This window comes from Olea europaea, unplaced genomic scaffold, assembly GCF_002742605.1.
Source record: "Olea europaea var. sylvestris unplaced genomic scaffold, O_europaea_v1 scaffold2267, whole genome shotgun sequence".
Classification (NCBI taxonomy): domain Eukaryota; kingdom Viridiplantae; phylum Streptophyta; class Magnoliopsida; order Lamiales; family Oleaceae; genus Olea; species Olea europaea.
The window spans coordinates 61,802-77,756 of NW_019240731.1; the positions used below are offsets into that span (position 1 = coordinate 61,802).

Below are 15,955 nucleotides of genomic sequence, written 5' to 3' on the forward strand. Positions count from 1 at the left end.
TGTTCTGATTTAGTAGGGATTAAAATCTAGATTTTATTTTAAGTCAAAGTCATCAATTAATTTCAACAACATATTTTATAAAATTCATATCTTTTCTATCATACATTTCATCTAAAATTTACAAAAATTCTGATTTTAATCTCCATCATAGTGAAATGAAATGAGTTGCTCGAGAACCATGACTAATGATAAGATTGGACATAATAATTATGCTTCGTTTGGCCCCTATTAAATTTCATTTCATTTTTTTCTCTCTTATTTTCAATAACACAATCTACTATAAAATAGGAAAAATTCAAGTATACAGACAAACCATTGTTAGAAGTTTTACAGAAATTTCACATGGGGGTGGGCCCTATGTGAATATTTTATTTCAAAAAATAAACCACCCACGCCACCAATGTGTGTTATTTGTAGGAGGTCTGTAAAAAAAAAAAAAATTATATACATCTAGATTGGTCCTATAAAATAATATTACACATAAATCGAAAATTTCTTCTTCTTTTTCAACTACTTATTTTTCAAAAAATATCATTCTACTCATTTTCATTTAAAAAAAAGGGGGACTAAACGGGGGCTTAATAAGTTCTATTGTGTACGTCCGTTCTTAAGTTTTGTTAAAATAATCGTACTAAAGTTACATTGGATGAGGATTTTCTAACATATTATGTATTTAAAAAAAAAAGCAAAAACAAATATAGTACTCCATTGAGTAGAATGTGAAGGAGGAACGAGAAAAGAAAATACCAAGTAAATAGNACGTTTTCCACAATAGACTTGAAAGGTAGGGACGTTTTGTGCCAATTACCCTTTAATTAATGGAAAAACTAACGGAATATGGATGGAAGGACGTCCAGCGCAAAGAAATGTTGAAATAAGGGCAAAAATGCCAAAAAATGAAAGGTAAGGACGTTTTCCACAATAGACTTGAAAGGTAAGGACGTTTTGTGCCAATTACCCATAAAACATTTATATTAAGCATTTCAAAGAAATAATTTTAAATACATAATATATATTAAAATTAAACAATTCAAATAATAATTAAATATTAGACAATACAATATAAGCAATTAAAATAAATAGTTAACTTCAAAAATTAAAGGAAGTAAATAAATAAGTAATTTTAAAAAGAAAAATTTCTGGGCTTAAACTAGGCAGCCCAATCAACTGGGTGCCCAAGCGACCCAATCAACTGGGCACCCAGGCGCCAGGCGGGCAGCCCAGTCAACTGGGCACCCAGGCGACCCAGTTGATTGGGTCATCTGGACACAGTTGACTGGCCCAGTCAACTGGCGCCCAGACAGCCCAGTGGGTGAGTCTGGGTTGTCTGGGCATGCCTAAACGGTCCACTCAGCTGGGCTAACCGTCTCCTTTGTGGAGACTGTTGGAAAACTCCATTTTCGACGATCTCCACTCAATTTTCCTCTTCCCAAACTATTATCCATATCTAAGAATCATGCATTTTTCCAAAAATCAACACATGTATACAAAATAATATTTTTTTCTTCCAAAAATCAACATAAAAACATTAAAGATGAGTCGTCTATTTTCCCTTTTTTATCAGTGATACAGTAATTTTCCTCTTTCCTTACTATCTTCTCTTTTTTCTTTAAATAGTAAGGGTAAATTTGGATTTCTCAATATTTTAAACATTTTAGCTTTTTTTTTTTTTTTAATTGGTCAAGGCCCCTTTGAAGATATAACCGTGTCAGCCAACTATTGGCCACTGTTTCCTCTCACGTGCAGCACACTTTAAAGATGATTCTACAATCACCGACGGTGCTCAATCTACACTACACAGAGTTCCGGAACAAACCCTAACTCCCCAAAGCAAGAAAATCGGAGATATGGGAGTGGAAAAGGAAATTCTGACGGCTGGAACTGGTCCCAAACCGGTCCCCGGACAGAAAGTTACCGTCCACTGCACCGGTTTTGGTAAAAATGGTGACCTTTCCCAAAAATTCTGGAGGTAAATTTGTTCTTTTTATAGGTTTCAATTCTTATTATTTTTTTTTTTTTAGGCGCGCATAGATATAGATTTAAATATTTACTTATGTAAATAACCATGAATTTGAAATTTTTGGTAATAGCACCAAGGATCCAGGGCAGAAGCCTTTCGCTTTCCAAATTGGCCAAGGAAAAGTAATCAAAGGTACTCTTCTGTTGATTTTCTTTTTTCTTTTTTTTTTCTTTTTTGGTTCTATTATCTGTAATAGATGATTTGGTTTTCGAACTTCGGTAGGAAGGAAAGAGAATTAACTGAATGGAAATGTGAAATGGAAGTATAGATCTTCGTTGGGTTTGATTAAAATTTGCAAGAGTTGAATGTATTCTGGTCCTTGGATGGGTCGAGATAATTAGCTGTGCGAAATCCTAGTGAAAGCGACACACTAGAGATTTGATTTTGAACTAGTTCAACCAGTTTTCTCTTTTATACTTTGTGGAAACAACGAGTTGCTGGTATTTTGCTGCAAATTCCGAGTAAAGGAATCATTTCATGCGTTTCAATTTGTTTAATCTTCTTAACTCCATGTTGTATAAATTGGCTAAATCCACTATGTATTGTAACTTGTATCATCAAGATGTTATTTTGTAGTTTAGCTATTATGCTAAGGCTTTTGCTAGCTTGAAAATTGCTTCCTGGAATTGCTCAATGTGAAATTTTTTTTTTTTTGTAATTACAATTATGTACCGCAATTTTTTCCACAGGATGGGATGAAGGTGTGTTGGGAATGCAAGTGGGAGAAGTTGCTCGATTACAGGTAATATTTAAATACTTGGTTTCATTCGTACGTGGTTAAATGTCATTTCCATCATTTGATTAATCCACATTGCGTCAAATGACCATAGCTTTAGTTGGGAAATTGGTGGTGGGATGATACGTTTGAGAACATGCCAGATGTTGACCATGAAGCATGACACAATCTGTGTGTCTCTTGTTCTTGAGCTTTTGAATTTCTGCTTCCTGTGAGATTCAAACTTTTATAAAATGAGGAGTACAAAAGCATGAAAATGAACTCGACTCACTTTTTTGTGTAATTATATGACTGTGCCACTATGGTATCTAGCGTTAATGCCCATTAATAAATTGGAACATCTTTGTAAATATATATTTGGTATAAAATGTAAGGGGCCAAATTTTAACAAGTTTCTAATTTAAGCTCAGTTGTGGAACATTTTTCGTCTTAGGTTTTCTATCATGACATATACCGCCCGAGTATTTGTTTAAGCTCTAATTGGTAATGAAACCTCTCTCTTACTCTCTTACACCTACAACTATTGTGGCTCATACTTCAGTTCTTCATTGATTGATACTTTGCTTATTAGAATCGTAGTTGAAATTCTTAAGCAAGATGGCAAGTTTTGCTGGACCAACCTTTTTGTCTCACTATTGGAATTTATCATTGCTTAAGATCAATCAGTTCTTTCCTTTTCTGAGTATTTTTGGGGGGTGTCAACGAAAAACATAATAATATTAGGAGTGAATGTGCTTCCCTGCTTGCATATTTAACTCTTGCTAAATCTGTGGTTAACTATATAAGAGGTGTTGTTCATTTTAGCTTTATAAATTTTTACAGTGCTCTCCCGACTATGCCTATGGTCCTGGTGGATTTCCAGCATGGGGCATTCAGCCTAACTCAGTCGTTTGGCCCCCATTTTCTGAAAATGAAAATGGGGGGAATGGTATTTTTTTGAAAAATGAATAGTTGAAAAAGAAGGAAAAAATTTCGATTTACATGTAATATTATTTTATAGAAGATTGTGTGGTTGAAAATATGAGAGAGAAAAATGAAATGTAATGTAATTGAGTCCATGTTTGGCCCCCATTCTTATCTCATTCTCATTTTCATTCTTTTTCTCTCTCTTATTTTCAACTACATAATCTTACATAAAATAATATTACACACAAATCAAAATATTCTCATTCTTTTTCAACCACACATTTTTCAAAAAAATACTATTCGATACATTAAAATTAACTAAGAATGGGGGCCAAACGGGGGCTAAATTAGATCCTGTTTGATGTATTATATTTTTTTCGAAATAAAATTTATGAAAAATTATACTTTTGGAGAAATTATTTTAAATTTTAATGGGTGGAATAGTATTTTTTTTTTTTTTTTGAGAATGGGTGATTAAAAAAAAAGAATTTTTTTTTAACTTACTTATAATATTATTTTATGAAAGATTGTATAGTTGAAAATATAAGAGATAAAAATAAAAATTAATTTAACGGAAGCCAAACGGGAAAAAAAAGTAGAGAAAATGTTATAGATCCACTTTAAAAATTTATTTTATTGAAAAAAATTAAAGTAAAGTAATGTTTAATTTAAAATTTTTTTGTCCATTTTCTTTCTTTGATTAGTATTCTTTTTATTATTTCCTCTATAAACCAACTAGAGTTTAAAAAATAAATTCCCTCTTTCTTATTTATATTGTAACTTTGTAGTGGAAAAATGAAAGGGTTAATTATATGAATGGTCATTGAACTTTGTCCTATGTTACTACTTAGTCACTGCACTTAAAAATGTAACTCAATGGTCACTGAATTTCGCCAAGTGTTACTACTTCATAATCGAATTTTAAAATGTATCTCAATAGTCACCGAATTTTGCACAGTGTTACCGATCCACTGTGCCCCATTCTGCACGTGCAAGGGGTACTTTTTAAATTAACCTAGTCAATATGCCATTTTTTCACTTTGATCAAAATATTTTGCCAATCTTCAAAATGACCATTTGTTGAGTAAAAGACAAAAATATCCTTAAGTAATTTATACAATTACAAAGATAGAATTTTGTTTAAAAAGACAAAAATACCCTTATATTACAAATTAAAAAACCAAACACTTTTCACTTTATATTTAATTAATTATTTAAAACACTTACTCAAATAAAAAAATATATATTTAATTTGGTTTCTCTTTTAAATATTTCATTAATTAATTATCTTAATTGGTCCTTATTTAATTATTTATTTTAAACACTTACTCAAATAAAAAAATATATATTTAATTTGGTTTCTCTTTTAAATATTTCATTAATTAATTATCTTAATTGGTCCTTATTTAATTATTTATTTTAAACACTTACTCAAATAAAAAAATATATATTTAATTTGGTTTCTCTTTTAAATATTTCATTAATTAATTATCTTAATTGGTCCTTATTTAATTATTTATTTTAAACACTTACTCAAATAAAAAAATATATATTTAATTTGGTTTCTCTTTTAAATATTTCATTAATTAATTATCTTAATTGGTCCTTATTTAATTCTTTATTTTAAACACTTACTCAAATTAAAAAATTAATATTTAATTTAGTTTCTCGTTTAAATATTTAATTTGGTTTCTCTTCTAAATATTTCATTAATTAATTATCTTAATTGGTCCTTATTTAATTATTTATTTTAAACACTTACTCAAATAAAAAAATTAATATTTAACTTGGTTTCTCGTTTAAATATTTAATTTGGTTTCTCTTCTAAATATTTCATTAATTAATTATCTTAATTAATTATGTATATTCTTTATTTAATATTTAATTACTTTATTTAATCACTTATTTAAATAAAAAATTAATATTTATTTTAATTTCTTATTTAAATATTTTTTAATTAATCGTCTTAATTAGCTATGTATATTATTTATTTATTTTTTAATTATTTATTTAATCACTTAATTAAATAAAAAATTAATATTTAATTTAATTTCTTATTTAGATGTTTCATTATTTAATTATCTTAATTGGTTATGTATATTATTTATTTAATATTTAATTACTTTGTTTAGTTATTTATTTAAATAAAAATATTATACCATAATGTACAGATGACATAACATTATTGGATATTTGAAAAACAGTTTTTTCGATCTTCCACTCATGGAATTCTATATGTACATTATGAACATCCTTATGAATTAGTACATGTAGAATTATCCAATATTTAATTTGATTTCTTGTTTAAATATTTTTTTTATTAATTATCTTGATTGGTTATGCATATTTAATTATTTATTTTAAAAACTTACTCAAATAAAAAATTAATATTTAATTTAATTTTTTCTTTAACATTAATTAATTATCTTAATTTGTTATGTATATAGTTTATGTAATATTTCATTACTTTATTTAATCACTTATTCGAATAGAAAATTTATATTTAATCTAATTTATTCTTTAAATATCTCATTAATTAATTATCATAATTGGTTATGTATATTATTTATTTAATATTTAATTAGAACATAAATCACATGGTGTATGAAAATATTTAACAAAGATGGAAGTTGAACTTTAGGCATGGTCAGATTTACAATACATCAAACATTATTCAATAATGTCAATACTATATTTGCTCTACAAAATGAAGTTGAGTAAGAAGTTCCCAATTATGGTATATTACTCTCTACCCAACGAATGTGTAATATCTATTTAAATCCTATGTACTCTCTATTTATAGTGTGTTATTGATTTTCTTTATTTATAGTGTGTTATTGATTTTCTCAATTTTCTTTATTTATAGTGTGTTATATATGTAATTAAGAGTAATTAGTTATTTATTATATAATTACATAAAAACTAACGTATTACAAACGTTTTAAAAAAAAATGCTTACTTTTGAAATTATTATAATTACGGATCACAGTGTATATAAAAGAACGCTTGCATTTTAATGTGTGTTTAGTTTATTAGCTCTACACCACGTTCGATGCTAAAAATTTAATATACTTCAATTAGGGTTGTCAATGGATTGAAGTTTGATCTGAATCCGATGAAATTAATGGGAGATGGATTTAGGGTCTCAATCCGATAACCCAATCAAGATTCGAATTCGATAATTCGTTAACTAAATGAATCAATAGATTGGATTTTGATCCGAATTCGATCTAAATCCAATGAAATTAATCGGAAATGAATTTAGGGCCTTAAATATGATAACCCAATCGATATTCAAACTCGATAATCCGTTAACTAAATGAATCAAATATGGATATAGGTCATTCCTATCTGATAAATAAATAAAATCTTTATTTTTCTAATTTTTTCAATTTCGGATTGGATACCCGATAACATAGTTAATCGGATATGGATTTAACATTCAAATATCCGTCGGATTATTGGATCAGATCGAATATGATAATTGTTATTAACGGATCAGATCGAATTTGAGCAAATCCGATCCATAAATCCGATCCATTTACAGCCCTAATTTAAATGCGAAGATTTCACAATCTCCCTAGTCGATTTCACGAAAGAAGTTGGGCAACGTACCGTCAACAGATGTTCTTTTCTTTGCTTCGATCGTGTACGGAGAAACAATATGTTGTGACAGAAATCTAGTGCTCTTGCTAACAATTTGCTCTGGCACGTTAATAATATGTTTCGTACAAGATGCCATCCAAACTCACGATATTATCTGTCAAGTTGGGGGTCCTCTTCGACATAGTTATGTATATTATTTATTTAATATTTAATTACGTTGTTTAATTATTTATTTAATCACTTAATTAAATAAAAAAGTAATATTTAATTTAATTTCTTATTTAGATATTTCATTTATAAATTATCTTAATTAGTTGTGTGTAGTATGTATTTAATATTTCATTACCTTATTTAAATAAATTTCACAATATATACAATTATTTCATAAATAAAAAAATTACAATTATTACAATTATTTCATCCCCACCACCGACACTTCTTCCATCTCCACTGACATCTATAATGATTCTAATGAAACAACTGTGTACATCCCAACCCCTCCACCGTCACCCTCTCTGTTACCATCTCCGCTACTTTCTGTCACTGTCTGGAACCCCTATCACCTACGTACTGTATCTCTTCAGATATGACTCTGACCCTCCTCCTCGATCAACGGTATCAGCTCAGTGAGCAATTCAAGTTGACATATTAACATTTCATTGAGTTAATGACCATGCATCGAGATTTCGAAATGACGTACAACATAAATCACAAAATGAAAAATATGTATTTCAGGATCGTCGAGGAGAGCTGATAATTGCCAACTTTGTCCTATGGATAGTTGTTGAATGTGTCAATGTCATTGACAACCTCCAAATGAAAGACGCCAATCAACGTCTTCTTGTGATGATACCTCGATATGCTCTCTAGTATAAACATCATCCCAACTTCAACTTGTCAAACATATCGTCGTATTTCTTGAATGCATCTCCTAACTATGCTAGAGTTACTGTCATAAGTAGGATCGGTGTAACAGGTATGCGTGCTCCTCATCGAACAAATATAGGACTAATGCGAAGCTGGCAAAGTTATAGTTCGACGCAACTTTGTCAGCAATCTGTCTCATGGCGGCGTTCAAATGGTCATCCATCTTGTAAAATTTAAAATATTTATATTTCTTTGTTATTTATGTCAATTAATTATTTTTATTGCTTAATTAAAATTTAAGTTACTTGTTTATTGAATTTATTTCAATTAGTTATTTATTATCGTTTAAATAATCATTTAATTATTTATCATTCAAATAATCATTTAAATATTATTTAAATGTTCACCGAGTTAATAACCATGCATCGAAATTTCGAAATGACGTACAATATAAATCACAAATGAATAATACGTACCTCAGGATCGTTGAGGAGAGCTGATCACTGTCAGCTTTGTCCCCATGGATAGTTATTGAATGTGTCAATGTCATCGACAACTTCCAAATGAAAGACGTCGATCGACGTCTTATTGTGATGACACCTCAATATGCTCTCTAGTATAAATATCCCCAACTTCAACTTGTCAAACATATCGTCACATTCATCGAATGCATCTTCTAACCGTGCCAAAGTTACCGTCATAAGTAGGATCGGTGTAACAGGTCTGAGCGTTCCTCATCCAACAAATCTAGAACTAATGCGAAACTGACAAAATTATAATTCGACGTAACTTTGTCGGGAATCTGTCTCATAACGACGTCCAAATGGTAATTCATCTTGTAAAATTTAAAATATTTGGACCTTGCATAAGAGACAATAGATAGAGCATAATATTTGAAAATTAAATAGTTTATTTACTTATTTAGATTGTGTATTAAATATTTAATTGTTAACTATTTATTTAAATTGTGAATATTTAATTGTTAATTATTTATTCAATATTTAAATGTGTATTTAAATTATTTATTTTAATTGTTTGGTTATTTATTTAATATTTATTTTAATTGTTAATTGAATGTTTAACTGTTTATTTTGAATGTTAATTATTTATTTCAATTGTTTATTTAATATTTAATTACTTACTCTTATTATTTATACTTATGGTTCATTTAAATTATTTATTTAATACTTAAACGTTAATTATTTATTTAAATTGTTTATTTAAATTGTTTATTTAATATTTAATTACTTATTTAAATTACTTCTTTTTATATTTATCGTTCATTTAAAATATTTATTTAATATTTAAATTCTAATTATTTATTTCAATTGTTTATTTAATATTTAATTACATATTTAAACTAGTTTTTATTATTTATATTTATTTGTTATTTATGTTAATTAATTATTTTTATTGCTTAGTTAACATTTAAGTTACTTATTTATTGAATTTATTTCAATTAGTAATTTATTATTTCAATTCATTATTTTAATTATTTTATTAATATTTATTTAATTTATTTCAATTAGTTATTTATTTTTATTTAAATAAACAATATACATAAATAATTAACATAATTCGTGAAATATTTAAATAAACAAATAAAGTATAAAATGAATAATTATATATTAAACAAATAATATACATAAACAATTAAAGTATTATTTGATTTATTAAATTACTTATTAAATATTTAATTAAATATTTTATTTAAATATCTCATTAATTACTTTAATTAGTTATGTATATTGTTTGTTTAATATTTAATTACTTATTTTAATAGTTTATTTCATATTTATTTACTTCATTTAATTATTTATATTAATTTCTCATTTATTTTAATTGTTTATTGAATATTCAATTGTTTAATATATTTATTTCATTATTTATATTTTAAATAAAATGAAATAAAAAATAATTAATTATTTTAATCAAATAAACAATTTGCATAATTCATGAAATATTTATAAAATATTAAATTCAATATTAAAAAATAAAAAATGATTAAATATTTCTTTAAATTCTTTATTTATATTTATTTAAATGCTTTGCATATAATTAATTTGATCGATATTTTAATTTTCTAATTTAATTACTTATTTTTATTATTTTACGAATGTTTAAATATTTATTTAAATTCTTTATGTATATTATTTATTTAATATTTAATTATTTCATTTAATTTTTTTACTAACACTTATTTTCATCATTTATTTTAATATTTTCATTGCTTATTTTAATTATTTTACTAACATTTAATTTAATTATTTATTTTTAATTAATGTTTAAATACTTTTTTTAATTCTTTATGCATATTGCTTATTTAATATTTAAAAATTTATTTTAATCGCTTTACAGAAACTTAATTTGATTGATAATTTAATTTTTTAATTTAATTGCTTATTTATTATTTTATAGATGTTTAAATATTTATTTAAGTTCTTTATGTATATTAATTATTTAATATTTAATTATTTCTTTTAATTATTTTTAGTATTACTTAACATAAAATAAGTAATTAAAACTAAATTGGCAAATAATAAATATTTAGATAAATAATAAAACATTTATATTAAGCATTTCAAAGAAATAATTTTAAATATATAATATACATTAAAATTAAACAATTCAAATAATAATTAGATATTAGACAACACAATATAAGCAATTGACCCAGTTGACTGGGTCGTCTGGGCACAGTTGATTGGCCCAGATGACCCAGTGGGTGAGTCTGGATCGTCTGGGCATGCCTAAACGGGCCAGTCAGCTGGACTAACCGTCTCCTTTGTGGAGATCGTCGGAAAACTCCATTTTTGACGATCTCCACTCAATTTTCTTCCTCCCAAACTATTATCCTTATCCAATAATCATGCATTTTTCCAAAAATCAACACATGTATGCAAAATAATGTTTTTTTCTTCCAAAAATCAACATAAAAACATTAAATATGGGTCGTCTATTTTCCCTTTTTTATCAGTGATACAGTAATTATTCTCTTTCCTTACTATCTTCTCTTTCTTCTTTAAATAGTAACGATAAATTTGGACTTCTCAATATTTTAAATATTTTAGCTTTTTTTTTAATTGGTCAAAGGCCTGTTTGAAAATATAACCTTGTCAACCAGCTATTGGCCACTGTTTCCTCTCACGTGCAGCACACTTTAAAGATGATTCTACAATCACCGACGGTGCTCAATCTACACTACACAGAGTTCCGGAACAAACCCTAACTCCCCAAAGCAAGAAAATCGGAGATATGGGAGTGGAAAAGGAAATTCTGACGGCTGGAACTGGTCCCAAACCGGTCCCCGGACAGAAAGTTACCGTCCACTGCACCGGTTTTGGTAAAAATGGTGACCTTTCCCAAAAATTCTGGAGGTAAATTTGTTCTTTTTATAGGTTTCAATTCTTAATTTTTTTTTATGCGCGTATAGATATAGATTTAAAAATTTACTTATGTAAATAACCATGAATTTGAAATTTTTGGTAATAGCACCAAGGATCCAGGGCAGAAGCCTTTCGCTTTCCAAATTGGCCAAGGAAAAGTAATCAAAGGTACTCTTCTGTTGATTTTCTTTTTTTTTTTTTGGTTCTATTATCTGTAATAGATGATTTAGTTTTCGAACTTCGGTAGGAAGGAAAGAGAATTAACTGAATGGAAATGTGAAATGGAAGTATAGATCTTCGTTGGGTTTGATTAAAATTTGCAAGAGTTGAATGTATTCTGGTCCTTGGATGGGTCGAGATAATTAGCTATGTGAAATCCTAGTGAAAGCGACACACTAGAGATTTGATTTTGAACTAGTTCAACCAGTTTTCTCTTTTATACTTTGTGGAAACAACGAGTTGCTGGTATTTTGCTGCAAATTCCGAGTAAAGGAATCATTTCATGCTTTTCAATTTGTTTAATCTTCTTAACTCCATGTTGTATAAATTGGCTAAATCCACTATGTATTGTAACTTGTATCATCAAGATGTTATTTTGTAGTTTAGCTATTATGCTAAGGCTTTTGCTAGCTTGAAAATTGCTTCCTGGAATTGCTCAATGTGAAATTTATTTTTTTTGTAATTACAATTATGTACCGCAATTTTTTCCACAGGATGGGATGAAGGTGTGTTGGGAATGCAAGTGGGAGAAGTTGCTCGATTACAGGTAATATTTAAATACTTGGTTTCATTCTTACGTGGTTAAATGTCATTTCCATCATTTGATTAATCCATATTGCGTCAAATGACTATAGCTTTAGTTGGGAAATTGGTGGTGGGATGATACGTTTGAGAACATGCCACATGTTGACCATGAAGCATGACACAATCTGTGTGTCTCTTGTTCTTGAGCTTTTGAATTTCTGCTTCCTGTGAGATTCAAACTTTTATAAAATGAGGAGTACAAAAGCATGAAAATGAACTCGACTCACTCTTTTGTGTAATTATATGACTGTGCCACTATGGTATCTAGCGTTAATGCCCATTAATAAATTGGAACATCTTTGTAAATATATATTTGATATAAAATGTAAGGGGCCAAATTTTAACAAGTTTCTAATTTAAGCTCAGTTGTGGAACATTTTTCGTCTTAGGTTTTCTATCATGACTTATACCGCCCGAGTATTTGTTTAAGCTCTAATTGGTAATGAAACCTCTCTCTTACTCTCTTACACCTACAACTATTGTGGCTCATACTTCAGTTCTTCATTGATTGATACTTTGCTTATTAGAATCGTAGTTGAAATTCTTAAGTAAGATGGCAAGTTTTGCTGGACCAACCTTTTTGTCTCACTATTGGAATTTATCATTGCTTAAGATCAATCAGTTCTTTCCTTTTCTGAGTTTTTTGGGGGTTGTCAACGAAAAACATAATAATATTAGGAGTGAATGTGCTTTCCTGCTTGCATATTTAACTCTTGCTAAATCTGTGGTTAACTATATAAGAGGTGTTGTTCATTTTAGCTTTATAAATTTTTACAGTGCTCTCCCGACTATGCCTATGGTCCTGGTGGATTTCCAGCATGGGGCATTCAGCCTAACTCAGTTCTGGTTTTTGAGATTGAAGTTTTAAGTTTGGAGTGACCAGCATATCATATTTTATCAAGTGGCTGAGGAGTTTAGTTATTTATGTTTAATAATGATGATCGTTGAACATGATATGACTTGTTTGAGAATTGATCTTGGTTGATGCTGTTGTTCTGATCATGCACGAAGGAGTTTTCTTAAAACTTGAGCTGTACTTTTAAGCAGTCATCTATTGATCTTGGTTTTGACATTTCGGTTCTGGAAGAACTAGATCCTTAGCAGTTTTCAGGGGACATGTTAGTTTAAAGAAATGTGTATTAGGTGTTAAGATTTAACATAGTTTAATGCTGGTTGTCAATCTACTAAGGTTGCTCCATACAGCCTGAAGTCGCGCTGTGGTTTGCTTGCTATCTGATGAGCCTATTTGACAGTGACCCGACCAGTGAGAGCGAAGCAACTCAAGTTTGACCATAGGCTTATTCTTTTTTAATACACGTCAACTACTGCTTTTGCTAGTCGGGAAAAGGGCATTACGATTATATGGCCAAAGGAAAGAAAAATAGTGCCATTCTTCTGTCCTATATTGATCTAACCTTCTAGAAGCTTGGGAGACCAAAAAGGAAGAGATACCTCAGAGCAATTGAAACCTAAAAATTGATAATATCGGCATTTTCCGCTCTACCTATTCTGTTAGTTCAATAGCGACTGTCCTTTGCTCAGGCTGGGGTCGTCTACGACTCTACATAGAACATAGGCTGAGTTGGTTATATGTTTGGACATCTAAAATTTAACTCCCGATTAATTTTCTTTTTCGAAAATGAGTCTCAATCGGTCAGGGAATGAGGATATAAATTTGAAGCTTCAAGTTTGGTTCTGCAGCTGCGCAAGATTTATTTTACACATATTTAAATATGCTTAAATAAATCAAATTATACTTAAGTTTTTGGTTAATCTATTCACACGTAATACTCTTGATGTGTAAAATGGACGAAAACTGATTAACCAAACATCTATTTGATTTTTATACGTGGTATATACAGAGCGTTTGCATCAAGTTGATGGACGCATTCGAACTAAATAACTTAGTTCTGGTGCCACTAAACAGCTCCTCTTGATGCTCGGTAAAAAAAAAAAATAATAAAAATAAAAGTCCTGTCGTGTTAGACTGGAATGACTCACAAGTTTTGTCCTCCAAGTCTCAAGTGTATAATTCTACGGAGTTCCTGAAGGGAACAATCATAAGATGATATCAAAGGAAGGGATGACAAATTGGCTAGTTGGCTTGAGCCGTTCTTGGCTCGGCCCCATCATGGGGTGTCGGGATCATGTGTCGGTGGGCTGGCTCAAGAGAAAAAATAAAATAAAATTTCATCAGCCAGCTGCCTATTTTAAAAGGCAGTTGGCTGTTGCGTCATGGAAAAAATAAGTAAGGCTCGCGTCGAAAGTACAGGTTGAGCCTCATTTTTTCGTTCGAGCTTTTGCTTGGCTGGACTTAGCCCAAAAAAACTTCGACTCAAAAAAGCTCTAGCTTAGAGTTTCGGCTTTTTCACATTCAGATAAGATGAAGATGTGTGAATAAACGTTGCAAGTTGGTATATTATACGTGATAACATGAAAAGTGCAATATTTTTCTTGCAATATCAACATTCTCACGTGATATTATATTTATAAAAGGGTAATTAATACAAAAATTATCTTTTAATGTTATTGTGCAAAATGTCTTTATCTTTTGTTTTTTGGCGTTTCCACATTTCATTGCAGAAAATTGCATTTTCTGCAAATTTCTCAATAAAAAAAATCTAAAATGCAATTATATTCTCTTATCTAAATAAAAAAAGAAAAATAAAGAACAAATTGTATTTATACTTTCAATTTTTTGAAAAAAACTGCAAATAAGTCCCAATAGATTATTAAAAGAGTATTTAGTATAAAACGTTCATGCCTTTCAATATTATTGTGCAAAATGTTCGTATATTTCATTTCTTATCATTTTCACATTACATTACGAAACTATTATTTTCATCCATTTTCTTAATTAAAAGCTGTAAAATGATGAATATACAATCATATTTAAATAAAATAAAAATAAAGAAAAGAAAATTAAAGAATATTGAGGAGGAGCTCTCAACAAATGCAATGCAACTGTAATTAGTATCGTCAATATTATTCTTTAAACAATGCACGCATTTTAAAACCAATAGTCTATGTAACCTTACACTTCAATAGCTTTTTTGGTCTCTTCTTACAAACAATTTCTCATAATTGCGGCTCAAAAATAACTTGTGTCCTACATTATCAGAACAACTGTCGTGCTTAAAAAATCTTCAAGCTTATCACACCAATACTTAAACAATTATCTTATGGAGTCTGCAAGTTTTTAAATGAAACTAAAAATATTCTCACATATATATATTTTTTAAATTGTTCTAACCTTAAGTGAAGAAGGAGCTTGATCAACTATATATAAGAAATAATTAATCTTGAAAGATTCTTCGACTGATTGTATTATTTAATTATTAATATTTTTATTAAAGTGTTTCTTTCTATGAATAATAAGTTTTTCATGAAATGCAGGTTCAAGTTTCATTTGAGGCAGCAATTTTTTTTATGATTATCACATATTTTCACCAACTATTTTAAAGTGTCTTTTATTTGTAGCGCATGAAATCTTATTACTTAAACACTTTCAACTTGATTTTTTCAACGTATTTTTGATAGTGATTTAAGTCTCAAACTTTACACACACACACACACGTATAAGTCACTAAAATTATAATATGATGGAAATCAATGGTGGAAAAATGAATA

At 28.5% G+C, this 15,955-nt stretch overlaps 2 protein-coding genes across 2 annotated transcripts; both read left to right on the forward strand.

The window, feature by feature from the left end:
* Positions 1–1,773: 1,773 nt before the first annotated feature.
* Positions 1,774–7,215, forward strand: LOC111381193 (peptidyl-prolyl cis-trans isomerase FKBP12-like). The gene is made up of 5 exons (XM_023004941.1): positions 1,774–1,969; positions 2,091–2,152; positions 2,710–2,762; positions 3,579–3,644; positions 7,165–7,215. Exons 1-5 carry the CDS (start codon positions 1,848–1,850, stop codon positions 7,213–7,215), a joined length of 354 nt encoding a protein of 117 aa, XP_022860709.1. The 5' UTR covers positions 1,774–1,847.
* Positions 7,216–11,316: 4,101 nt separating this feature from the next.
* Positions 11,317–13,482, forward strand: LOC111381195 (peptidyl-prolyl cis-trans isomerase FKBP12-like). The gene is made up of 4 exons (XM_023004943.1): positions 11,317–11,512; positions 11,628–11,689; positions 12,235–12,287; positions 13,103–13,482. The coding sequence occupies exons 1-4, from the start codon at positions 11,391–11,393 to the stop codon at positions 13,202–13,204; spliced, it is 339 nt and encodes a 112-aa protein (XP_022860711.1). The 5' UTR covers positions 11,317–11,390; the 3' UTR covers positions 13,205–13,482.
* Positions 13,483–15,955: the final 2,473 nt, after the last annotated feature.